Source organism: Podarcis filfolensis (assembly GCF_964270895.1).
Source record: "Podarcis filfolensis genome assembly, chromosome: 8".
Classification (NCBI taxonomy): domain Eukaryota; kingdom Metazoa; phylum Chordata; class Lepidosauria; order Squamata; family Lacertidae; genus Podarcis; species Podarcis filfolensis.
The window spans coordinates 57671674-57696731 of NC_139611.1; the positions used below are offsets into that span (position 1 = coordinate 57671674).

Genomic DNA, 25058 nt, shown 5'->3' on the forward strand with positions numbered 1-25058 from the left:
ACTTTTGCATGCCCAGCAAGCCCCATATATGGAGGTGCTCTGCCTTCTGAAGGAAAAATAGGGAGTTTTGCTGTAATCCTTGGTGCCGTTTAACCATCAACAGTCTTCTTATGCCTTGTTTGTGAAACACAACCCATAGTTTAAGACTTGAGCTTCAAGCTTTAATTGATTTAATCAGTAGATCAATCAACTAAATCTTTTGCTGATGAATCCATGGGAACATATTTTAATTAGCAGAGTTTAAAAAAAACCACTTACCTATTTTCTGAGGCTATTTTGAGTACAGTGTGCCACTGCCATAAAATGAGAAAAAGAAAACATTGAAGGTGGTCTTTTCCTGTTAATAGTCTGCTTTAAAATGCCACTGCTGCTGTCTCAATACAGTACAAATACGTTAGACTTTGGGATCTCCTGCCTGAAACCCTGGAGAGTCCCTGCCAGTCAGTGTAGACAGTACTGTGCTAGATGGGCCCAAGAATCTGAGTCAGGAACATAGGAAGCAGCTTCATACTACCTGCCTTGTGAGTTATCAACTGCCATTCATTAATTGCTCGACAGCCCTACTTAAGATCAGTTTGTAGGATTAATTTGCTCAGTGGCTCACCAGAGCACAGTCCTGGAATCTGCTTGTAGCTACAAGCCACATTCCCCAAACATGTGGATTAACACTGTGCTTCTGAGCATGTAGACTGCTTTCCATCCACTGCTGAGCTACTACAGCAAACCCTGCAATCAGTTTAATAAGGCGGGGACCCAGGTGCAACAGTGGGCAAAGTCCCAGCTCCTTTGTGAAAATCTGCTGGCTACAGAAGGAAACCAACTTTGGCTTAAAAGTGCCCCCCCCACCATCCTAACCAAGTTGTTGTCCTCCAGGCATTTTGGACTACCACTTCCAGCAGCCCCAGCATCACATGGCCATGCTGGTGGAGTTGTAGTCCAAAACATCTGGAAGGTGTCAGGTTGGGACTGCTCGAAAGGATGAGCCTCTTGAGCTAACAAACCTTTGCTGTGCATGTGGGCTTGGGAGTTTGCTTGAATTTGCCTTGGGTTTCTTTGCTCACCAGGCATACTGTAGTCCCACAAATAAACTGAAATCAGCAGACGTGCCTTTGGCTTGTTCTCCCTCTCTCTCACGCCCTTCCTTTTAAATTGTCGCTAGGGGATACAGAGTCTGGAAGTTCCATCTTCAGGTAAATATAGTTTAGTGCCACAGCTGGCTGCTTGGCTGGTCTTTCTACATCACACTGCAAGAAATGCAAAAGGAACCATGGTCCGTATGGATCCCTCAGAAATCTTGTACTCCACCCATCTCCTACACCTGAGCCAATCTTCTGGGTGCTCAGAGCATCTTATTGGAAGGACCCCAGAACACTCAAAGTGCTGAAGACGGTCATAAGGAAGCAGCCATTATTCATTTAAAGGAGTGCCCTCTTGTTATGAACCCAAAAGGATTTCCCCACCACCAGGTAAAATGTCCCTCCAGGTTTTTGAAAAACATATATAGGAGCAGGGAGGTATTAGTTCCTACTCTCTCCAGGCAAGGAAGAGGCATTATCCAAGTTCGAGGACACATTTAAGCCAGGCAAAACTACTCTAGGATAGTGGTTTTAGGCAGGGCCAGTGAAAGGTGTGGCCTGTGGAGACTCCCAAGGACCAGAAAGTGAGGTCTGCAGTATTTAGACTCCAGGTTCCCTACCCCTATCTTAAAGAATCAGCTGGGGCAGGGGAAGAGATATTTTAGATTCTTAGTTGCCAGAGCTGAAATTTTAGAGAGCATTTCAAGGAAGTGGGTGGAGTGGAAGAAATGTTACCATTCTTATACGTGGGCATCTTGTGTGAGTTGTTGCCACTTGGAATTTTTCCAAGACCGTCAAGCAGGCTTGAACTAATGCCAGTTCAAAGCAAATATTTCAGCTTCAAGAGAGTCTGTTCGTGTGATGAAGGACAGACCAATTTCGATGTCAGTATCTTTATGTGCATATTTGATTTTAGTGGGGAAGGGGATAGGCCTACATTCCCTCTTCCAAGGAGGAGGGGAATGAATGTATATTGGCACTCCTTTTGTTGGCATGTGACCTGATGAGGAAATAGCCAAAGAATTCCTGGCTGCAAACTCAACACATCGTCCTTTTATAAGTGAGGGGGGAAACCTCACATGGAATTCCTCAGATTCTTCCTGCAGGAAGCTGGGAGAGCCGTTAAAAAAGAAAAACTCGCCCTGTGCAATTGAAGGCAGTTTGAACAGCGAAGGCGGCGGTGGCACATGAAGGGCCTGCTTTGGTGAAACTACTGGCCAGATTATTGTTGCAGCTGCATCCAATTATTACAGCTAGCCTAGACGTTCTTCTGTGACTGTAATGTCTGGCTGTCTACTGCGCTCTTGAGCCAAGCAAGGGAAAGGCCAGGAAGGGGGTCTCTGTGTGCACACAAAACAGTATATTGGCTGGTGGTGCTCTGGGAAGAGAGGAGGCTGGGCAATCTCTCTAACCCTGTATGCAGCCGTTGCTATAGGGCTTTTTGGTGGTGAAATTTCCCGTTTGGTATAAATGATGCAATGAAATATTGGTTAATGAGATGAATGCTCTCTGGCACCAGAATCCAAGCAGATAATCTGGATCAACTTTACTTGGCCCATCCCTTAACTGTTTGCCAAGTTTTCTCCCTCGCCTTGGGGGAGGAAATCATATTTAAAGTTTGATTTGATTGACAAGAATTGCTCCTCCCCCAGAATTGCCTCGCTGGATTGTGCACCTGCTCTGTGCAGCATACCTGTGGCCTGGATTGCTTTGGTTGATTGTGGGAGGAAGCTCCTAGGAGGGTAATTTCTTGGGTAGGAGTGTGAGCTAAGTTTGCCTGGAAAGTGAATTGCACTCGCCCACTTCTCCCCCCACCCATATAATCCAGGTTCAGTTGCTGCTTTTAATCACAACCTTGCAGGTTTCGTGGGGAGAAGATGCGTGAACATGCTGTTGCAGATGAGGCAACTGCTTTTTGCTCTTTGGCCATAATTTCCAGATTGTATCATGAGGAAACTGTGCTTTGTCAAGTATTCACTGTGGGTTCCTCAAATCAAGGTAGACAATCTTCCCTGAAAGAGTGTTTGCCCCAAGACTACCAGCAACTCCCTTCACCAATCACAGAGTGTTGCAGGTTGTGCTTTTGGTTTCCAGGGAGAAGCCCAGGACACCTGGTATGAGCTGAGAATGATGCCCTCCTACATGACAAGGTGGGCAAAGTTAATGTAGAAAAGCTTGAAAACTGTGTGAATACAAGGAGCTGGACTATTGAGCATTAAGGATTCAGGGCCTCATTGGGGCAAACGCCTGTGCAAAGTTTCTCCTGCCAGCTCCTGCAGTGTTGCTAGAGCTAGAAACCTTCACCTTTGCTTGCTCTTGGTGCTTTGTTTCTGCAAATAGTCATGTTGCAGGGAAGCCAGATTGGCAGGGAGTGACTTGTTAAAAAGTGTTTGCACATGGTCAGAGGTGCTCCAGCCAGGGGCTCTTGCAGTAAAAACAAGTACACTGTGAAGATCCATGGCCCAAACTGAGCCTCTGGATGAGCCACTGCATGTCACTGCAGGGCTGCTCTTTTCACTCCTTGGGGTGATGCTGCCTACATTTCACCCCACCTTTGGTGTGTGTGTGTGTGGCAGCAACACAACTAAAATGTGCTGTGATTCATTAATGCAACCCCACCCTAGCCACAGCTAAAGTGGGAAGCTTGCTGCATTTCCTCTCCATCTGACCCCACTTACCTGTCTCCATTCATATTCCCCTGAAAATTTAAAGGAGGCATAGAGAAGAATCACAGCTTTTCATGTGAGGCTTTACACCTTACTAACCGAGGCTCACTCTTCACATGCTTTTCTTTGGAAGTGTACAGTACCATGAGGGCTGGTTGTGGGTGTGATGTTGTGTGAGAAAGGCCCCCCAAAGAGGAACTCTTTTATTCTTTGTTTCACAGGGCTTAATCCTATCATGTAGTTAGAAGCAGGTTATGTTGGGTCTTTGCTATGGCCCTCCTAAAATGGTGTGTTGCAAGGGAAATGTCAAGTAAATGCCTTTGAAATCCAACTATGAAACTTTAGCTCCATTTGAAATATCCTAGCATACCTTTGTGCAGATTCTTCCACATAAAGACACATCTTGACCCTGTCCTACTGTTTTCTCACACATGCACACCTGTGCTTTAAAAAAAATGGAAGTGAGGATGCTTTCATACACAGTGTTGTCAAAGCTGTAAGGTTGCAGGAGATTTAAATGACCTGCAACTCCTTAGCCAATTGCTGGATAGCAAATAAGAGCTAAGGAAGAGGGATTTACTCTGCACAGGTACCTCCCCTGCTCCATCATATTAAGAAGCTCATCTGCAAGTTATTTCCCCTGCCCTCTCCTGGAAAAACCCAACGTCAGCAATTTATAATAGTAGTTTTGTATGCCCAGGAGGAAGACAGTGGTGAGGTACTATCATTTCCTCCCCCTAGTGAAAATTGCAGCTTTGTGAGGATTGTTTGCTCTGCACTCTGCACATGTTCAAGCGGCGCGTTCTCACGCTCCAACGAAACGTCTCTACCATCTTTGCGGCTCCAGTGTGCTACTCGAGGCAGAACCTTATATTTCTCTGGTTTGGGGGACGGTTGTTTGCCGGAGGGAGGGTGGAGAGAGATTCGTTGGCAGTCGTGCGGGCGGTTGCTGATCGCAAGGCGTCTCTCCCCGCTCCCCCCCCAAAAGTCTTGGCCTCCGCGAACCGGAGTCAGCGGAGGGGCGCGCTGGAGGGAACCAGGGCGCCGCTGCTCTTTGTCAAGGGATTTGCGCTGTGACCCCCGCCGCAGGCGAAGGGGGCAGAGGAGGAGAGGGAGACCCAGACAAGGCGGGGGAGGGGTTGTTTCTCCCCTTGAACCAGCAAGATTCCTTTTCTCCCCCGCGGACCAGGCTCAGCGCCCAGCCGCCTTTTCCGCTGCTGAGCGGCCGGGTCCTTGACTGGCGGGGCTGGATTTCCGCGCCTCGATCCGCCCGTGGCCGTTGGCTTCGCCGAGCCCGCCTGGGGCTCACTAAGGCCGCCCCCATCCTACCTCCTCCCCGCTCCGCCTCGCCTCGCCTGCTGGTCCCCGCCTCCTTCCTCCCTCCCCTCTCTTCCTCCCCGCCACTCGGCGCGTCCCCTCCCCTCGGAGTTGGCAGCTCGGTGGCCCAGCCGGAATCTCGCAGCCGTTGGCGCTGAGGGCCGGAGCTCTCCTGCCGGAGTTGGGCTTCCCGGGCGGGGGGCGGACTGCTGCTGGGTCTCGCCCCGCCGGCCCTCCTCCAAGGGCGAGCAAGAGGAGCGGCCTGCCAGCCAGCCAGCCGTCGCGCGCTCTGCATCCCTCCATCCGAGCGAGCCTCGCCGCGCAGCCTTTTGTTCCCCCGGCAAGAAGTTTGTGCGCTGAGAAGGGCCGTGACAGCTGCAGCCCCGTTCGGGAGCACAGAAGAGGGGGCGGCGGCGGCGACGACGACTCCTGCTCCTGCGGCTCGCTTGACATGCAGCCCACGGCTCGGCTCGGCGGGGACGGCTGCCGGGGGAGGCGGGCCCCGCTCTTGCCGCCGCCGCGACGCACAAAAGGCTCCAACTAAACTTCCCTCCTGGAGAGCGAGCAAGCGGGGAGAGCTCCGTCTGCGCGGCCCGAGCATGGTAGGAGCCGAGAGCCGCCCGGCGAGGGCACCGGCAGCCGGCTGTCCCGGCCCGTCCCCTGCGGGGGCGCCTCTGCTTCTGTCCGCCGGCTGCCGCCGCCCTTGAGCGAGGGAGGAACGCCGAGCAGACTTCGCCACGAGATCCCCGGTCGCTCCCAGACTGCACGGGGAGAGCTGCCCGCCTACCTTCCGGGGCCTTTGCTAGCGGCGCTGAACCAGCTATCCCGCCCGCCGGCCGAGGATGCTGGGCAGACTGGAGGCGCCCGACGTCGCCCGGCATGAAGAACTTCCTGCGCTGGGACCGCGAGGGATCTCCGCCGCCAGGCGCAGTCCGAGCCAGCCGCGCCACGCCGAGGGGCCGGCGAAGCAGCCTCTGCAAAGCGCAGTTCTGCCCGGGCATGGAGGCGCGCGGGAGGCCGGGCCTTTGTTCCGCCAGGAGAGCGCGCTCTGCGGCCGCCTTCCCGAGAGCTGGCCTTTTCCTCGCCGCCGCCGCTGCTGAGCTTCCGACCGGGGCGCCCTCTGGAAGAGGCTTTGTCGGAGCGGGCTGGAAGACTTGCCTTAAGGAGAGCAGCCCTACCGAGCAACCGGAGGAGGCGGAGGGCTTGCAAATAGCGATCGGCAAAAACGGCTTTATGTGTTGGCCTTGGACTGCTAGCGTTTCCGCAGGAGCCATGGAATGCCTTGCCTCTTTCAAGGACTTCCACGGTGGAAGATGACTTCTCTCTGGAAAGCTCTGTAACTTCTGTGGAATACAACATTGTGGCCTCCCAAGTCGTTATTAGGGATTTTCAAAAGACACCTTGCTCCACCATAATCTATTTCATTTTGCTTTGAATGGAGAGCTTGTGAGGCAGGGGAGGGGTTTTTTTGCTTGTTGTGGGACTCTTCTCTGCGGGGGGTCCCCCCCATTCTATTCTATTCTGTTTTCTTTTATTGTTTTGAAAAGTATGGGCAAGCCACTCAGCAGGCCTGACTGTTTAAGGCAGAGTCCTGCTTGCTTGGGGAAAGGAGAGGATGAGGATGGGTATATAGAAGACTGTTACGTCCCTCAGAGGTCCATCTATGACACCATGAGGATAAATGAGCAAATTGATCAGGGGTCCAAGACTAGCCAGCCTTCCAAGAGTACCCTTGAAAAAGGGGATGGCAGCACAATCTCTAGCAATGGGACTTTAGGGGCACCCAGTGTCTTTGAATCAAAGGCACCCGAGAGCAAAAAGTTAGACGAGAGGGTCATTTTTGATGCCTTGAAACTTAGTAGTGATGTCTCCAAGTCAGCACCAGCACCCCCAAGGCGGCGGCCAAACCCGGAGAAGAAGGAGAATGTCAACAGGCGGTCATGGAAGTCCTTTATGCCACCCAATTTCCCCGAGTTTGCTGAGAGAATTGAGGCCTCCTTGAGTGAAGTCTCAGAAGCTGGAGTTTCCAACCCGTCCTTGCAAGAGAAGCAGGAGTCCACTGCCATGTTGGCAGAGAGCCCTAGGCAGTCCAACCAGGGGGAATGCATGTCAGAGCCGTTGACCCTGGAGCACATTCCCAAAGTTCCAGAAATTCAGGAAGTGAAGCAGCTAAGCGAAGCCTTCTGCGAGTTGTCTCAGGATGAGTGCCAACCTCTTCTGGGACCAGAGGACATGGTAGTTGACCTGACCGGCGGCAGGCGGCAGGACCACAGGCTCTCGAGTGCCACGTGGCCAAGGGTGATGAAAAATGCCATCAGAGCTGGCCTTGGCAGTGGGCATCATGACACCTTGGAGGCAGACAACACAGACTGTGTCATAGAAACAGTGCCACTGTCTCCTTGCCTGAGTGAAGAGCTCCTGGACCCAGGGATGAGCATTCTCATCGCCCCCAACCTCCGGGAAAAGACTGAGTCGGAGCTGAGGTTTGAGGAGGATGAGCGATTGATCATGATGGAGGCTGGGGAGGAGTGGGAGGAAGGCTTGCTGTCAGGGAAGGCTGCTGAGAAAAGAGGTTGTTACTTGACAGATATTTCTGAAGAAAAGGAACAATTAAGTGTTCCAGCCGTGACAGTTACGGAAGCTGTAGAGAGTTTTGCTGGTGTCCAAGGGACCTCTAACCACCCATCTCACTGGCAAGAGCTGTGGGATGACTCACAGCTGCGAGCTGTCAACTCTGCTCCCGTTCCCCAGGAAACGCACCAAGACTTAAACGCTACTCTTGAGGAGGAGGAGGAAGCTGGTGCCTGCAATGCTGAAGCTGTAGCAGCCGAAGTGGAAGAGGAGGAATTTGCTTCTGGCCTAGAAGCCTGTGCCAGCTCTCTTGCCCCAGAGCAGTTCTCTGACACGGATTCTGTGCAGATGTTCCTTGAACTAGAAAAGCTTTGCATGCTCGAAGAAGGAGGGGATGGAGTGGCTCCAGGTGATCTGGAGGTGCAGGATGCTAATCAGTGTTCAGAAGGGCTGGACATGCAGAAGGACTTGGCGGGAGCCTCCCAGCCCTTGACTCACCTTGAAGTCAGCATGGCAGACTCTGCTGTGGTCTCAGATCTGGAGGACTTTGATGCCACATGTGGTTCTCAAGCAGTAAGTACAGCAGAAGCTACCCTTTCAGAGTGCTACTCTGAACGGGAAACTTCTGGTGACTCTGAAAAGGTGACGTCTTCCAGTCCTCCGCTTGAAAAAGATGCTGTATCCCAACAATCACTCTCATCCTTAGTCAGTCAGATAGAGGAGTATGGGGCAGAACTGTTGGCAGGTCATGACCCTGCAGAAAGCCAGAGGGTCAAAGGATTGTTGGACTTTGCCATGGGTGAACCTGTGGCTTCAGTTGATTTCCCTTGCTGTAGAGAACCACCTCCTTGCATCCATGTTCTTGCCATAGGCAGAGAAACTGAGCAGCAGCAAATGCAGCCTGTCATTTGCTATGGAGCAAAGGAGGCATCCCCGAGCCATGATGAACTTGCCACAACTGCTGAGGAGCTGGACTCCCAACCAGATTTTGACTTGGCAAAAGAGATGATGAGTGCTATGGGGAAAGAGCTGCAGGCTTGCGATGAGCTCAACCCATCAGAAAGGACTGACTTCTCCAACTGGGATGTCCCAGAGCTGGTTTCTGAGGATGAAGTTGCGGAACTGGATAAAGAAAACCTCCTTTGTGGGGGCCACGTTAGTGACATGGAGGATGTAGATAGTTCCTGGGTGCCTTCACAAAATGAGTTTGCATTGCGGGACTCTGAGGAGCCTCTAAAACATGTAGGCTCCTCTGAGAACTTGAAGGCTGTGTGTCAACTTGAGCCTTTAACAAGGCTGCTGTGTGATGGAGAAGTGTCAGCGAGTGCAGCCCTTCTCCAGGAGGAAACACCAGAGGTAGTTGAGCAGGGAGCAGGAGCAGCAGCAGCCAAAGGCAGCCCAGTAGAAGAGAAGAGATACTGCTTGGAACCTGGAGACTTAGAGTTCCTTTTTGGGCAGAGCAGGGACAGTGAGATAACAAAGGATGAGGAATGTAGTGCCAAGTTTGTGTGTACCAACTCACAAGCTTTTGTTGAAGATTTGTTTGCTGCACAGCCCAGTTCAGAAGACTTGGCCTCTTCTTTTGGAGAGGAATCTGCTTCTGTCAGTCCCCTCCCTAGTGACAAGCCTCTTGATGCACCTCCAGATAGCCCGGAGGAGCTTGTTGACCCCTTTCCTTCTGCTGGAGTGGGGCCTTCCATCACTGATGGTCCAGCAGCTGTAACATGTTCCACCCTGCCTTTGCCATCCTCACTTGCTTCAACCCCAGAGGCAGGGGGGCCTGTTGTGGATGCTGCCTGCTTGTCCAGGTATAAAGAAGTTTGTGGTCAAGATGGCCTTCCAGAAGTCACTTTGGAGCCTGAAGCAGAGGACCTGATACCATTCTTACCAAATGCAGAGGAGATGCCCTCTGCTTCTGTGCCATTCTCCTTGGAAAATATGCCTCTAAGTAGAGAGGAACGGCCTGCTCTGGAAGAGCTGGCCAATACAACAATGCCCACCCCCACCAAGGAGCCTGTTCAGGTGGCCCAAGGGATTAAAGGCCTTGCCATCTCTATGCCATTGGGTGCAGATGGTGTGCCAGAGCCACCAGAAGTTGGTTTCTCTCTGGCACCTGGAGCAGTGTGGGATACAGTTTGCAGCACACCACAGCTGCCCTCTTCTGCAGCACCTGAAAGTGGAGAGGAGGAGCTGACCTCTGCTGTGCCAGACTCAGAAAGTACCTCCTTTTCTTCTCTTGTTGCTGAAGGGCCTCCTGCTGAAACGGATGGATTGGTTCCAGATAATGAGGTATTTGTTTCCCCTGGTCCCCACACGCTGCCATATCAAACATAAAATTACGTTTTTTGTAGGAAGGGAGTTGGGGAGGAAGTGAGGAGTTAATCCATAGTTGACTGACTGATGTAATTTGGAGTACAAAGCATGCCTGACTTTTTCTCCCTTTTGTTAAAATTTGGGTTCTCCTTCCCTTTGAAAGGGGGTTACATTTTGTAGGCAGATTTACTGGTCTTGATAGAAACAGTGTTGGGTTGGTGGGTTTCTTTTTCCTTTTTCTTTTCAGGTGTGGGGAGGGTTTCAAACAAGAACAAACCTGTCATTATCTTGCTTACGTAAAAATATTCTTGCCACCGCCAGTGTCTTGAACTGACTTATTCAAGTAGCATTATGTTCATGCGCTTAGAAGCAAATTATACATTTTCTTCTGAAAGATTGTGATTAAGTGTGGGTAGCTGCAGAGCTCATAGATGGGAAAATGTGTTGCTAAGAGGGAAATGGTATAAGGCAAATTCCGGCTAACAACATTACATAAATGATAAAAACCAACCAACTGCCTAGTCAAGGCTCTTTCAGATCCATAGAGAAGAAAAGAAGTTGCTGAAAACTTTTTCTTTAAATCTCCAAGTAAAGAAGGGGTTTGGAAAAGAGAAGCTTTTGTGCCAAGTCTGTTTGCAGCACCAAACGTCTATAAAAGGGCATTGTTTTCTTTTGGATACTGATTTTGACAGTTGTCAACCAAGCTAAGCTAGTTTTTTGTACTTTTTAAACTGTCATGACGTTGGTTCCCCCCCCCCTACCCCCCTGCCTAGGAACTTGGCTTGGTTGCAATTTCTCACGCTTCAGACAGTTGCACATTTCAAAAACAAGAAAAGCAGAAGTAGCCAGAGGCTTGAGAAGGGCTATGATGTAGTGTTCAATTCACATGTGGAAAACAGTCTCCAACTGTGGGCAGAAGGCTGAGTTTTTCTCAGTGAAAAAATACAGAACCCACAGCCAAGACTGTACAGTTCAGACCTGTAATTAGGAAGAAAGGTGGGGGGGAGCAGGGGATGCCAAGCTAAGCCAAACTGACATGAATTATCGCTCTGAGTTTATTACAGTCTGTCCAGCTGAGTCTGAGGAGAGAGAGCTATCTGAGGGGAGAGAGCTATTTGATAGAAAACATTATCAGTCCTATGGTGCCCAGAGTGGGAGATACTTGCTCAACACGCCAGGGTCAAAACAGCCAGGGGAGTATATGGAAGGTGTTCTTAGCTGTTGCCATGGTTGGTTCTACAGGGGAGAAGAGAAGCTATGAGGGGTTATGGGGCATTTCACACATTGCCAAATGAAATGTTGTGCTGCTAGGTATGAGATAGGATCTCCCACTTTTTAATATGGTGCAAAGCAGCTGTGAGCCGCCAAACTGGATTGTTGGAACTGCACTTAGGGAGAGAGTGTTTAGCCTCTGCCACTCACTCGCCCTCTCTTGTTTTCCTGATCTAATCCTCCATTCTCACTTTAGCCGTGATGATGGGGGAACAGGCAAGTACATTAGGCAAGAAGCCATGACTTCTCCTGGCTTTCTGATTGGTGTGTCTGCGTGATACATTTATTGCAAGTGTGTGCGTGTTGCATTTGCACTTGGATAAAATATAAACCAGCTGTTAGGTAGGAGAAAGAGGTCAGCAGGTTTACCATGAAGAATGGGAACAGGATACTAGAAATGGGTCTTGAGAGAAGCATCCTGTAAATGAAAGCCTGGTAGCATCATTAGGAGGGCAGGGAAGCAGAGAATAACAAACAGATGAATTCTGTGTATTTTCTGGGTAATTCTGCAGGACTTGCTTGCAAATTCATTCATTCATTCATTACATTTATATCCCACCTTTCTCCAGGAAGCTCAATATGGCCTACAAGCTTCTCCCCATTTCTTAATCACAACAACCCTGTGAGGTGGGTTAGGCTGAGAGTGAGTGACTGGCCCAAGACCACACCCAGTGAGCATCATGGCTGAGTGGGGATTTGAAGCCTGATTTCCCAGCACTCTAACCACTACACCACACTGACTCTCCTGTGAATAGGAACACTGACTGGCATTCTCCACCCCAAACAAACACACATTTAGTTTCTCTATTGGGCGAACCCAAATGTCACAAAATGGTACAGAAGCTTTTAAGTTCACCAAAACTTTTCGTTGGTCTAGATGGGAAGAAGGTACCTTTGTCAAGCCATCCAATTCTGCATCTGGTAAGAGTCTTAAGATGAAAAGTGGGAAGAGGTAGACCCCACCTTCCCCACCCTCACATATTTACTGTCTAAAAATGGCCCTTCCCAGTGTAGCACCATCCAGATTTTTTGAACTGCAGTATGGCTGTGCTGACTGGGGCTGACGGGAGTTGTAGGTCAGTGTGTCTTGAAGGCGCCATGTTGGGGAAGGCTGGTGTGAGTAAAAGGGCCACATGCTGGCCCTCCTATTTCAAGGCAGTTAGTGTCTGTCCTCCCTTTTCTTTTGCCCTCCAGTCTTTCCTCCTCCTGCTGCTTTTGCTTCTCTGAATCAGGGAAAGGTTTGCGCCTTTGTCCAAGTGAGAGCTAGCCAGCCAGCGCTCTGGCATCCTCTCCGCGTTCTGTATTTGAAGCTCTAAGCTATGCTTCCAAGTATTTTCTGCCGAGGCGGTTGTTAAGGCTGGGTTTTGCGTTTTTAAGCCTCCCCCACTAAACCTGTCTCTGGTTTCTGGATCATTCCCACCCAAATATGGCAGCTGTTCCTGATTGCGGGTGGGGGTGGGGATTTTGCTTGAACAGAGCGAAATGCTTTGGAGTCCTCTCCTGTGTTCGTTTTAAAAATAAGTTTTGTATTTGAGGTTATGGCCGGAGCGTGTAGGAAGAGGTGGCGGCATGTCCCTTCAGAGAGCTTGCATGCCTGGCTTATCGGTCTGGGGTGTGTGTGTGTGTGTGTGTGTGTGTGTGTGTGTGTGTCTGGCTGCTGTTGCATGTAGGAGGGCCCTTTCCATTTATATCTATCTGTAAAATATATAATATAAAATAAGCAGTCCCAGCAGAAGGGCTGGGTGAGTCGTTTGCTGTTATGTTGCCATCAATCCTTCTTATGGCAGAATGGCTCTATAGCTCTGGACAGCATCTTCATTTAATATCCTGGCATGTTCCCATTTCTGGAGACAAGTTGCTGAATGTTGCAAGGGAGGAAAACATTTCCCCCTGACTTTTCCAAGCTTAGATTCTTGCTGCCTTGCATCGCAGCTGTCTCGCTCAGGGCCCTCCGTAAACCATAGGGCACAGTTTTGTTTGGAAGTGGCTGCTAAATCTTTAGCTGGCTGCAAAGCTTTAGAACTGTGTTGCTGTTCCTCATTTTCTTATGTACAGAGCAATTTGTTGCTTCAGTTTGGTGGGTTTTGCTGCTGATTTACTTTTCATGTGCCACTTACCCCCTGGGAGCAAAGGGCTCCTTAAAGATCACCAAAAATTACCTTGCCAGGTGTTTTGGACTACAACTCCCATCATCCCTCACAATTGCCTATGTTGGCAGGAGTGGGGGTCCAGAGCACCTGGGGAGGCTGTGAATGAGTATGAGTGTGCTTTTTCTTTCTCCCACTCCTGCTGCTGACATTTATCATGACACCCCTATGAGGTAGGGCAGACTGACAAATAGTGGTGATTCAGGGCTATTGGATGAATAAGAGACTTGGTCCTGGGAGTCTTGTGTTCTAGCAATTACTCAGCAGCTTAAAAAACCCCCAGCAACCAGGTACTAAGAAATGGGGGGGGGGCATGTTGCGTAATGCACTGCTTGAAATTTGAGTGTTTTTTCAGCTCTGGACCTTAATACATTCGGTCATAGTTAAATGCCCTGTGGGATTTAACCACACATCTATTATTATTATTTTTGTTATAAATCAAAAGTCTGTAGTTTGAAGTAATTTTGTTTAAATGCCACAGCAGATGAATTCTACCACTTACACCTGCACAAATCATGCATTTTAATATGATATTTACAGAATTGCTGTGTGTTGACTTGATCTTTTGGAAAGGCACCTGATAAATCTTGTTAATAAAAAAAGGGTTCTCCCAATGAAGCATGAGAAAGAGGCTCTTCTGGGTGGCGTATCTTGGCAGGATCCCAGCAAGACAAAGCTCTCTGTTATAACTGAACCAATGTCTGTAGCTTTCGAGTAACACAAAACTCCTTGCCTAGACCAGTTGTTGCTGAAATACAACTCCCACCATCCTTGGTCTTCAGCCATGCTTTCTGGAGCTGATGGGAGTTGCAGTTTGGCAACATCTGGAGGGCCAAAGGTTCCTTGCACCTGGTCTCAGTGATACGCCAATAGATGTTGGCCCAATAAAAAGAAGCATTAAAGACAACTTTTTGTTTTAAAATGGAGGTCCAAAGGAAGACTGCCAGGATGTAGGAAGATGCCTAATCTTAGATCAGACTATTGGTCCATATAGCTCAGGAGTATCTACATGACTGACAGCAGGTCTCTGGGGATTCTTTCCCACCCCTACCTTCTTACAGTGATGTATTTATTCTGCCTTCAAGCAGAAAAAGTTTGCTGCCTCTGAAATAAGGTGTGCACAGAACTGTCTCTTGCAGTGCATGATGGCAGCCTTCTTGCGAAGAGTAAGAACCAGTCCAGGGGCTGCATGCAGCTGGTGTGGCTCAAAGGGCATGGGGGATGGGAGGCTCTTCTGCCCTTCTTCTCACCTCCTTCTGAGGAGAGGAGTTTGCTCAAGGGCAGCTACCCTTTGAGTGTCACTCTCAGTGTGGCCTCTGACCACTTCAGGTGCTCTTCACGCAGCTGCCCTGCAGGGCGGTGGGAAATAATAATAATAATAATAATAATAATAATAATAATAATAATAATAATTTATTTATACCCTGCCCATCCATCTGGGTTTCCCAGCCACTCTGGGTGGCACCCAACAGATTAAATGCAATGCCTCTTCCTTTAATTTGCCACCCTGGGTAACTGCCCTGCTTTCCCCCTGTAAAAATGCCCAGAGATGCTGGGGATTGAATCTAGGAGCTTCTGCATGCAAAGCAGTTAATTATAAGAAGAGCCTTGATAGGCCAGAGGAACTGACTAATCCAGCATCCTGTTCTCTGGCTGGCCAGCAAGATGGGAAGCCTGGACCTGAATGCAGCAGTGGAGGCAGAGCATAGCCGTTGTGGCTAATTGCCATTGATAGCCTTCTCCTCTGTGAATTTGTCCAATCTTTTTAAAGCAATCTAGGTTGGTGACTATTCCTGCATCTTGTGGTAGGTGCTCTTCCATGCAGCTACAGCTCTTCCCATAAGTTCAATCAATGTAAGCTGAAGGAGAAGGGACTGTGTGCATTTTAAAAGGAAGTTCTGGAAGAGAAAGGGCAGCAAGAGGAGCGGGAGGCAGCTGGGAAGAGAATGAGGTGATAGACCAATCAAACAGGAATGATATGGTCAGGTGAGGGGAAAAGAGACGCTGGAATGACAGTTGATGTTTCTCCAGGACAGCATCAAGCCTTCAGGTGTTTATTGACTCACATAACTGCTTTGTGTTCATTAAATAAAAAAATAGTAAATCCAGCCCTCTATAAAGAACTTTGAAGATCACAGTGAAAATTTTGCACCAGACATGGAAGTGAGGCAGAAGGGATTGGGATGCAGGTTTAGTAAACTCATCCTTTGCTCTGTCCCCACAAAAGGAAGTTGCAGCATAAAGTATATCCTCCTTAATTTCCTTCTGCCAGCTTGGCTTTGGGCCTCTGCTGTTTAGCAACCATCCAGGGCAAGCAGTCCTATGTCATCTGCCACTGTGGCTGCTGTTGATGGTTCCTTGGAGTTTGCCCAGCTCTGCGTGAAGCAGGCCACTGTTCTTCCCATTCCACAGGGAGGGAACCAAGTGACATGAAAGAGCAACATGCCGTGCTCTCTATCATGGTATATTATCAGAACTCCCAGAAACACACAGGGCTTGTCGTCACTGAGATCAGTTTACATGTGCAGCTGGGAGTCAACAAGCTGAGAACCGGGCAGTCCAAAACATATCTAAACTGGTCCTTAGTGGGCCAAGGGTCTCTTTCCAGGGATGCTTTAGCTAGACAGTGAGCAGTTTGGATGAGATTGCCTTCCTGAGCCTTGAATAGGCAGTGCAAATTCCAACATGGAAGCATCTTTTGTGTAGGAATTTGTGGACATATGAATCTCTCTTGATTCCAGCCATTGGATTCTTCCCTACCTGTGATCATCTGTATTCCTTGGAGTTGCAGAGGTTTGGCGTTTCACGTGCCCACATGGCTAAATGGCATCTTCTGCTGTAGTATTCCCAAGTGAAGGAGCAACCCGCCTTCCCCTTTTTCTTAATTCCTCCTCTGTTACCATTTCCCCTTCACAGGAGCCTCCCTTTCCTGGGAAGGAGAAATGGCAGCTCTTTGTCAGAGTCTTGTCTGTCATCAGGTACTTTTCAGAAGATCCAGGGCTCCCTGATAGGAACAGCCTTCTCCTGATTTTATCTCGCACCTTATTCCCTCCCTTTATTTCTAAACCTTGCTTTGCCTTATGGCGCTTTTTTTCCCTCACAAGGTCGTGGGAAGATCTTGGAGATTGAGCAATTGCACTCATCTTTCTTTTGTCTTTTTGAGTGATAATGCAGCAAACTTTCCGTATGTTTATGATACCTTGTGCATGTGGAAGGCAGTGTATAGGAAGCAGTTGTGCAGCTGGTGTGAACATGCTGTGGAATGTGGTGCTCTCTCCAGCGGTGTTGAGAGAGGGAGGTGGATAAGTTTTTCTCCAAGAGAGAGAGTGAATTATGCCTGTCAAGCTTACAGAGGAGTGTGGGTGTGTAGCTAATCTGGCTTTTCTGGTGCAGGTGGTGGTGGTGGAGAGAGATGTAGCTGCTGGCCACTTTGGCTTCTAGGGCCACATGTTGTGTTTCAGTACAGCCTCATTTGTTGCCATGACTTTTCCTCCCATCTCTAAATGCAACAGAGCTAACAATCTTCTTGTCTATCAGGTTGGCTGGCTGGTTTTTACAGAGATACCCTTTATAGCTCAGCTGCACACAGTATTTTCTTTCTTTTTGCTTGTGTTTAAAACCTTTTTCCAGAAGTGAAACAAAACTCCAGATTCCTCTCTGCAAATACCTTTATATCCTCAGCTCAAGATCCTGATAGCCAATTAGTAAGCTAGTCCATTCTCATTAACTTGCTATGTCTGCAAGCTTCATTCATGGGTTGGTGTGATCTGTAAATGAAGTCTGGCATTCATATGTAGGAGATGCTCTCAGCCACAGCTAGAGAGAGAATGAAATGGTTAGCCAGTAGCCTTCAGGGATTGCCCTAAGGCAGCCTTCAACTGGATGTGCTCCAGATATTTTGGACTGCAACTCGTATCAGCTCAGCCAGCACTGCCAATACAGTGGTACCTCAGGTTAAGTACTTAATTCGTTCCGGAGGTCTGTTCTTGACCTAAACTGTTCTTAACCTGAAGCACCACTTTAGCTAATGGGGCCTCCCGCTGCCACAGAGCCACCGGAGCACAATTTCTGTTCTCATCCTGAAGCAAAGTTCTTAACCCGAGGTACTATTTCTGGGTTAGCGGAGTCTGTAACCTGAAGCGTATGTAACCTGAAGCGTATGTAACCTGAGGTACCACTGTATTCAGGAATGATGGGAATTGTTGTCAAAAAGTCTTGGGGGTATGAGGCAGGCCGAGGGTGCCCAAAAGTACTGAGCAGCTTCTTGCCAGTCTGGTGTTAGATTTAGATCAATGTTGTGTGCTGACAGAGACCTGGATTCAAATCCCTCCATAGCCTTGATGTTTACTGACAGCCGGTCATCTTGACCTTGGGACAGTAAGAATCTCCACTAAAGCATCATCTATCTCACAAGTTTGTTGTGAGGATAAAATTGGAGTGGGGCTAACCATGTACAGTATGCTGCCCTGAGTTCCCGGCCTGATAAAACTATAGCAAATAAAAAGGCTAAGTAAGAAAACTGATTATTTGTGATGGAGGCTGACATCCTTTGTCTCTCCCTCCCCCACCCCCCGCTTCCATGTTTCCTCAGACATTCCAGAAGGAGCAAGTTGACCCCCTTCAGGCAAAACTGCAGCAAGTCAATGGGCTCGGACAGGGACTCATCCAGAGTGCGGGAAAGAACTGTGACGTCCAGGGCTTGGAACATGACATGGAGGACATCAACACCCGCTGGAACACCCTCAACAAGAAGGTGGGCTGCACTTGGTGGCTCCTCGGCATTACTAACAATGTATTTCTGCTGGGAGGGGCGGTGGGATACAGCCTGCAGGCACATAAGGTGACCACCTTGCAGAACTAACCAGGCCTGAACATGGTTGATGCCTGGATGGGAGATGCCTTGGGAACCCCAGGTATGCCACTTTGGGTTCCACGATGGAAGAAAGGTGGGATTTAAATGCACTTCAACTATTTATATTGCATGGGAGCTGTTAGGATGCAGGAGGAGGGTGCCTGCCCATGAGCAGAGTGAAGATCATTGTCAGTGAAGTCCAAGCCACCTAGTGCTAGGCATGGAGAATGGATGTGGGCCTTTCCACACACACACACAGTGTCTTCAAGTGCTTTTCTATTCCTGTGTCTAAAAGAAGGTAAAAGGGGCACACTTAGGGAAGTAGCTGGGGGTGGGAGATAATTGTGTCCACCGGTGGATCTGTCCACCATTGTGAGTTGTGTTTGCTTCTCTCTGTATATATTCATTCTGGATTCTGTTCCTTGGTCACCCTAGAGAGTGACCAATTATTGGGAAATCAATTTTTACATAAATGTTATTAGTCACTTAAAAAAAAAAAAGAACTCAAGAGAAGTAATGTTCTACCTTGCAGGGTGACTGTGAAAATAAAGCGAATCTGAGAAGCACACTTTCCAAATGGTTGACCAGGAAATGCTTCTGTAGCAATATATATGCATGACTGTTATGTTTTGGCAAAATGTAGGTGGCACAGAGGATTGCACAGCTGCAGGAAGCCCTGTTGCATTGTGGGAAGTTCCAGGATGCCTTGGAGCCTTTGCTCAGCTGGTTGGCCGACACGGAGGAGCTCATCTCCAACCAGAAGCCACCATCTGCTGAATATAAAGTAGTGAAGGCTCAGATTCAGGAGCAAAAGGTGAGGAGTTGGTGGCCAGGGGACCTTGAACTCACAGAGCACAGCTGGCTGGCAGGACCCACCATGGCCTCTCTCTGCTTTGGGCACTCAGCTCCACCAGCAGCCCCAGGTATCCCCAGTTGACAGGAAAGGTTTCACTTGCTTTCCTTTTGGCAGACAGCTTCTACCTACCACCTGTGCCATGTCAAATAAGCAGGAGAAGGAAGGAAAGAGGTTGGTAGTTGGTGAGCTTTGGAGAACAGAGAGGGGACAATATAGGGGACAGACACCCAGCCTTTAGCGTGGAGACAGCCCCCACTAGGAATGGCATAAAAGGCAGCCTTTGTTGGGTGAGTTCTGGGAACTTGAAGTTGATGGTGGTGAGTGAAAGGGGAGAAAGAGGGCACAGTTAAAAGTGGTAGGAGGGAAATGTGAGTTTAGCAGAGGGAGAATCCTGGGGACTGTTGGCCTTACTGAAAGCAGAAGGGTAATTCCTTCCTTAGCAGAATAATTATCACTTTCTAATACTTTATTCCAAAGTTGCTCCAGCGTCTCCTGGATGACCGGAAAGCTACTGTTGAGATGATCCAAGCAGAGGGTGGGAGAATAGCTCAGTCTGCTGAACCAGCAGACAGGGAGAAGATAGTTGCCCAACTGGAGAGCCTTGGAAGCCACTGGGCAGGACTTCTCAGCAAAGCTACAGCCAGGTAAGCTACAAGGCCTGTAGGATGCAAGCTTGTCTGTTGTAATTTAGCACTGAAGCGAGAGTAACCTTTACTTTGCGCTCTCCCTGCAAAGTATACTTTGATGTTCTTTTGGTAAGCTGCCTTATACTGAGTCGGACCATTGGTCCATCTAGCTCAGCACAGGCTACTCTGACTGGCAGCAGCTCTCCAGGGTTTCAGGCAGGGAGCCTTTCCCAGCCCTACCTGGAGATGCTGCTGGGGGCTGGACCCCTTGGGGCTTCTGCATGCACAGCAGATACTCTGCCATTGAGCTGTGGCCCTTTGCTCTGGTAACCCTGCTGTTTCATAACACAAGTTATTTTATGAACTGTGACTGCCTGTGCATTGCACACAATAACTTTGCAAAACAAGCTGTTAAAGATGCCGTCTCATGCCTGTGCTCTGAATGAAATCACTCTGAACTTCTGAGCCATATGGCTAGGACATTGCAACTGAGTGTGGTTAGCAGGACTGAAGAATACAAACTGTGTCCGCAGGATGGGATGCACTACTTGCAGGAGAGTCTCTTGCTTGTAAAACTCACCAAAAAAAAACCCCTCTTGATCCTGTGAGTCCCAGAGCACCATGAGCAGCACATGTGGAACACGCTTCTGTGCCACAGTATTTCTTTCGTCTTTAAAATATTTATCATCTGCCCTTCACCTGAAGATGCCAAGATAGAAATATGTGCAGTATAAACCAAAATCAAACTGTAAGATTAAATCGGCATAAAACAAAAATACAGAATTCAGATACCAATAAAACCAGCAGTGGTAGCAGGTAACCTTTGGCCATCCAGGGCCAGTCCAGGATGTTTTAATGTCTGTGGAGGGCAGTCCTCAAGACCTCCCTTGCAGATGTAAGAAAAAGGGGAGGGTCACCTTTCAATGAATGGTAGCTGCGCAAGAACAGAAAACAGCTGTGGTTCATTTCAGAGGAGGCAGTCAGTGCAGGAGAACTTTATGTTAGTGGATTTTGACCTGTGCATCAGCTCTGTGTTACTCTCTGCTGGCCTTTAGCTTACCCCCAAGCTGCTACCTCACCCTCCTCCTTTCAAGTACTTGGGGTTGGGATGGAGTGTTTCTTCCAAACCCAATTTATATTGACACACCTGTGGGCTCATCATTACACATGACTGCATACATACAGCTTTCCCACATATGTGAAGCAACCCACAGACCAAAAAAAAGGGCTAAGGAACCATGTTCTGGGTATAGAGAGCTGCAGGTTCCCTCCCTCTGTCCCTTGAAGTTTCCGCTTTGCTTTGGGGAGGGGGCTGTGTGTGCACGAGAGAGAAGCTTTTCTTCACATCTCTGGAATTAGATGGAAGTGTAAAATCCAGGGAAAGGGTTATCATTAATATTTTTTAAACCTGGCAGTTGCATTCCAGCAACTCCACAGAGAGTCAAGTGCAACATCTGTGAGAATGGCCTATATCAGCAATTTCTTCAAGCTGTGTGTCTCTCCTCCCCCCCCCCCCCGGCTTTCCCACATTTCCTAGACAGGTTTCATTCACATAGAGAAGGGGGAACCCCACTCCTCCTCAGCCCCACCATGTCTAAACATGAGATTTCAGACCATCAGATATTTTGCATGGGGCTACAAAAATTACCAATATTTTCACTGAACCCACAATTCCCTTCTTGGTCAATCATCACCACTTTAGGCCCCATCAGTGTATATATCATTAAGGTTTTGGGGGTTGTTGTTTTTGTTGTTGTTGTTGTTGTTGTTGTTTTGTCTTGTTTTGCTTTGCTTTGCTTTGCTTCATGCATCTATCACTTTATTCATATATTCATTGAACTGCATTTCTCATTTTGTTACCCCCTTGCCCTGTTTTGGAGACATCCTTTTGGAGCTCTTCATGGCCCACTTGGTTGTTCATCATACTGAATACTTTGGTGTCATCCACAAACTTTGTCAGCTCCCTTCTCACTCCTGTCTCCAGATCATTCCTGAACAAGTTCAGGGGCACCATCAGCTCCAATGCACAGATCCTTCAGGAACTTTACTGCGTGCTTCCTTCCTTCCATTGTGAGAACTGTCTGTTTATTCCCACACTCTGTTTCCTGTTCTTTAACCAGCTGCTGATCCTTAAGAGGATCTGTCCTTTCACCCTGTGACTGCTGAGTTTATTCAGAAGTGTTTGGGGAGAGGGACCTTGTTAAAAACTTTTAGGGAGCTCAGCTATGCAGTGTCTGCCAGACTACATGTTTCAGCGATCTTATTGGCACTCTCGAACTCCGAAAGGTTGATGAGGCAGGCTCTTGATACACTAATCCTGTCTTCAAAAAAGTGGGGTGGTGTTAATGACCCTAGAGGCAATTGCCCATCCTTTGCCAGGATGATGCCATCCAGATGTTGGCTGGGGCTGATGGAAGTGGTAATCCAAAACATCTGGAGGGCATCATCTTGGCGAAGGCTGTTCCAGCCAGTCCTGGAAGTCTCTTAAAATGCTTTCTAGCAGAATCCCTGGTGCAAAAGCTGAACCTGGTTATCTGCTCAACTTTCTCAGGATAAATACTCTGGGTGCTCATTTCATTCTTTGTTATTGCAGCAATGGCAAAGTAGCCTCATCTTCTTCTTCTCTCTCCCCTCCCCCCAAATTGTTGCTGATGGATTGGTTTTTTTTCTTGCCACAGGCAAAACCAGCTGGAGGAGATCCTGGTTTTGGCCAAGCAGTTCCACGAGACATCAGAGCCCATCTCTGACTGGCTGTCGGTGACTGAGAAGAAACTGGCCAACTCAGAGCCCATTGGGACTCAGACGGCCAAAATCCAGCAGCAGATAAGCCGGCATAAGGTGGGCGAAGGGTTGCCAAGGAATTGCGCAATGTGGGGGTGATGGGGGAGCACTGTGCGGTAGGCGCTTCAGTAAGAATAGCTACTGCTGTGGAACCTGGGTACCTGAATAAGATTTGGGGGCGGGGGGGGGGGAGGTTGGAAACATGCGTGTCATAACGGAACAATCCTTAAGCCAAGCTGAGTTGGTTGGAATTCAGGATGAAGATTCTCATGGTTTGTATCGAAGCAAAATGCAGGACAAGACTGCCAGTGACTACTACCCATGATGACTTACGTTCTGCTTTCGCTGTCAGACACAGTATACCCCTGAATAGCAGGTGCCGGGAATCAGAGACAGGTAGAATGCCGATACACTTGGGTCCTGCTTGCAGACCTCCTACAGGCATTCGTTTGGCCAGTATAAGAGCAGGATACTGATCTATTGGACTAATCCGGCAGCAGGGTTGTTCTTAGGTTTTTAACTTTAGTAGTTCCTACCATATTGCCCATATCACTAAATCCTAGAATCCTGCACTTGGTGCAATCCTAGATGGGTCTGCTTGGAATAAGTTCCATTGGGTTTAGTGGGACATACTCCCAGCTAATTGTGTATAGGATTGCAGCCTTAGAGTGTTTGAACACTTGAGTGATGTCACGTCAGCTCAGCCAATTGCAAGAAGGAATCATTGTTGGTGTCAATCAGGGGTCTCTGGGTAGGAAGAATCCTGGCTCATTAGAAGGGAATTGTGGGAGAGATACACCCCACCACACACACCTTTTCCCAAATTCAGTAATTTTTCCTCTTTAAGCTATGAAAATAGCAGCCGCAGCTATAACTCCTGTTCATGAGATTACCTGGCCTCCAGAGAAGAATGAAACAAAACTCCCATCTCTCGCTTTTCTTTATTTAAACAATTTATTTCATATATGTTATTGCCCTCGTGGGTGGATATTTTTACTTTGAGTTTGCATGATCATCAGACACGCTCATTTCTCAGTTTTGTTTTAGATTTGTTTCCCGTTTATTCCATTTTCAGTCATAAGTTTCTGTCTGCTTGTTTTGTGTTCCCCCTTCTCTTAAACCATCTCACGGATCTCCAGGCCCTCGATGAGGAGATAGAGAGTCATGGCTCAGCTGTGGCTCTGGCAGTCAACACTGGACAGTCCCTGGCCTCCTTGAGCTGTCAGGCTGAGCAGGCCTCGCTGGCTGAGAAGCTTGACCTGCTTGAGTCCCGGTATGCAGAGGTTTGCGACCGGTGCGGCCGGAAGGCTGCCCTTCTTGACCAGGCCTTGTCCAACGCCCGGCTCTTTGGGGAGGACGAGGTGGAGGTGCTCAACTGGCTGGCTGAGGTTGAGGACAAGCTCAGCTCAGTAGCCGTCAAGGATTACAAGCGGGACATCCTGCAGAGGCAGCATGCCGACCACCTGGTACTGACTCCTTTTCCCATCTTTCATGATGTATTATTATTATTATTATTATTATTATTATTATTATTATTATATTTTCCCATCTTCCATGATGTATTCTTATTCTTCTTATCTTTTCCTTTGTTTCTGTTGCTTTGAGTCTTTTGATTTTGATCTGGGCCATTAATATCTCCCTAGAACAGCAGCCCCACCCTTGCTGCTGCCCCATACCACCACACAAACCGGCGTTATCGCTGTGCCAAAGGGAAAAAAAGAGAGAGAATGATGACCAACCCTTGTCCCAGTTAAGCCTTTTAGAAGCCTTTTTGTCCCAGCCCTTCCCAAAGCCGCTCCCCATAGGTTTTCGACTACAGCTCCCATCAGCCCCATGATCCTGGGGTTGATGGGGTTTGTAGTCCAGAACATTTGGACTTGGTTAGGAAAGGCTGGTGTAAGTATTCCTCCTAGCTTGATGCAGTGGTGGTCTGCCTAAGACTCTCCCTCCTCTTCTTTTTGGTGGACATAGTGAGCATCATCAATGCCCTGCCTTCCTTAGGCTTCAGGCTGCTTCTGTGTCCCCTCCCAGAGGCTTCCTGCGTGGAAGGGAGCCACAGATGTCTCTTGGGTGCCACCTTTACTCCGTCTATGTGCTAATGTTGTTGGAGCCCCAGTGGGGGAAACTTTTTTTGGTCAAAGAGGAGCCTCTCCAGGGGAACTCGCCTTTGACACAAGGTTTTTTCCCCCCCTGCCTAGGCCTTGAATGATGAGATTGTGAACCGCAAGAAGAATGTAGACCAGGCCATTAAGAACGGGCAGGCCCTTCTGAAGCAAACCACAGGTAAGGCTAGCCAACCTGTTGCGCTCCCCACAATCCTCCCTGTCATTCTTCATTGACTCCTCTGTGCCAATGGCTGCAGAACATAGTACAACTTTCCCCTCAAAGAAGATCCACCCACTTCATTTCTTATTTTCTTATAAAGGGTTGCTTCAGGCAAACAGGAGTGGGGTTGAAAGCAGGGGCTTTAAATCCCAAGTATTTGCTGCTTTTTGCTTAAGAAGGCTTGTCATTTTCTAGAACATTAAGTATAGAAATTGTTTTATTGTTTTTAGCTTATTGAGTCTATAACATGTGGGGA

At 48.5% G+C, this 25058-nt stretch overlaps 2 protein-coding genes across 28 annotated transcripts in view; one reads left to right on the forward strand and one right to left on the reverse strand.

The window, feature by feature from the left end:
* The window catches only part of MACF1 (microtubule actin crosslinking factor 1), a 293076-nt gene that overhangs the window by 226975 nt on the left and 41043 nt on the right, over positions 1-25058 (forward strand). For 23 of the 25 annotated variants that reach the window (XR_014551046.1, XR_014551047.1, XR_014551049.1 and 20 more), the window contains 6 exons: positions 17954-18115; positions 18858-19028; positions 19548-19714; positions 22375-22534; positions 23617-23943; positions 24676-24760. Coding sequence is in view for 21 of the 25 variants with exons in the window: in XM_083625102.1 (XP_083481228.1) it covers positions 17954-18115; positions 18858-19028; positions 19548-19714; positions 22375-22534; positions 23617-23943; positions 24676-24760 (1072 nt within the window). In the remaining 4 variants the exon portion in view is untranslated. The remainder of the gene's footprint in view (positions 1-17953; positions 18116-18857; positions 19029-19547; positions 19715-22374; positions 22535-23616; positions 23944-24675; positions 24761-25058) is intronic. The other 2 variants (XR_014551048.1, XM_083625121.1) reach the window with 1 other exon arrangement.
* Positions 253-6703, reverse strand: LOC310767810 (uncharacterized protein). Of its 3 annotated transcripts, none has more exons than XR_014551060.1 (3): positions 5072-5088; positions 4113-4181; positions 253-293 (listed from the first exon to the last, which is right to left on the reverse strand). XR_014551060.1 is itself a non-coding variant. In XM_083625296.1 (3 exons), exons 1-2 carry the CDS (start codon positions 6331-6333, stop codon positions 4168-4170), a joined length of 1281 nt encoding a protein of 426 aa, XP_083481422.1. In that variant the 5' UTR covers positions 6334-6703; the 3' UTR covers positions 253-293; positions 4113-4167. The 3 variants fall into 3 exon arrangements, 2 of the variants coding, with proteins under 2 accessions (XP_083481422.1, XP_083481423.1); XM_083625296.1 differs by having other exon boundaries at positions 4113-4186; positions 5072-6703; XM_083625297.1 differs by lacking the exon at positions 253-293 and adding an exon at positions 1001-1244 and having other exon boundaries at positions 4113-6703.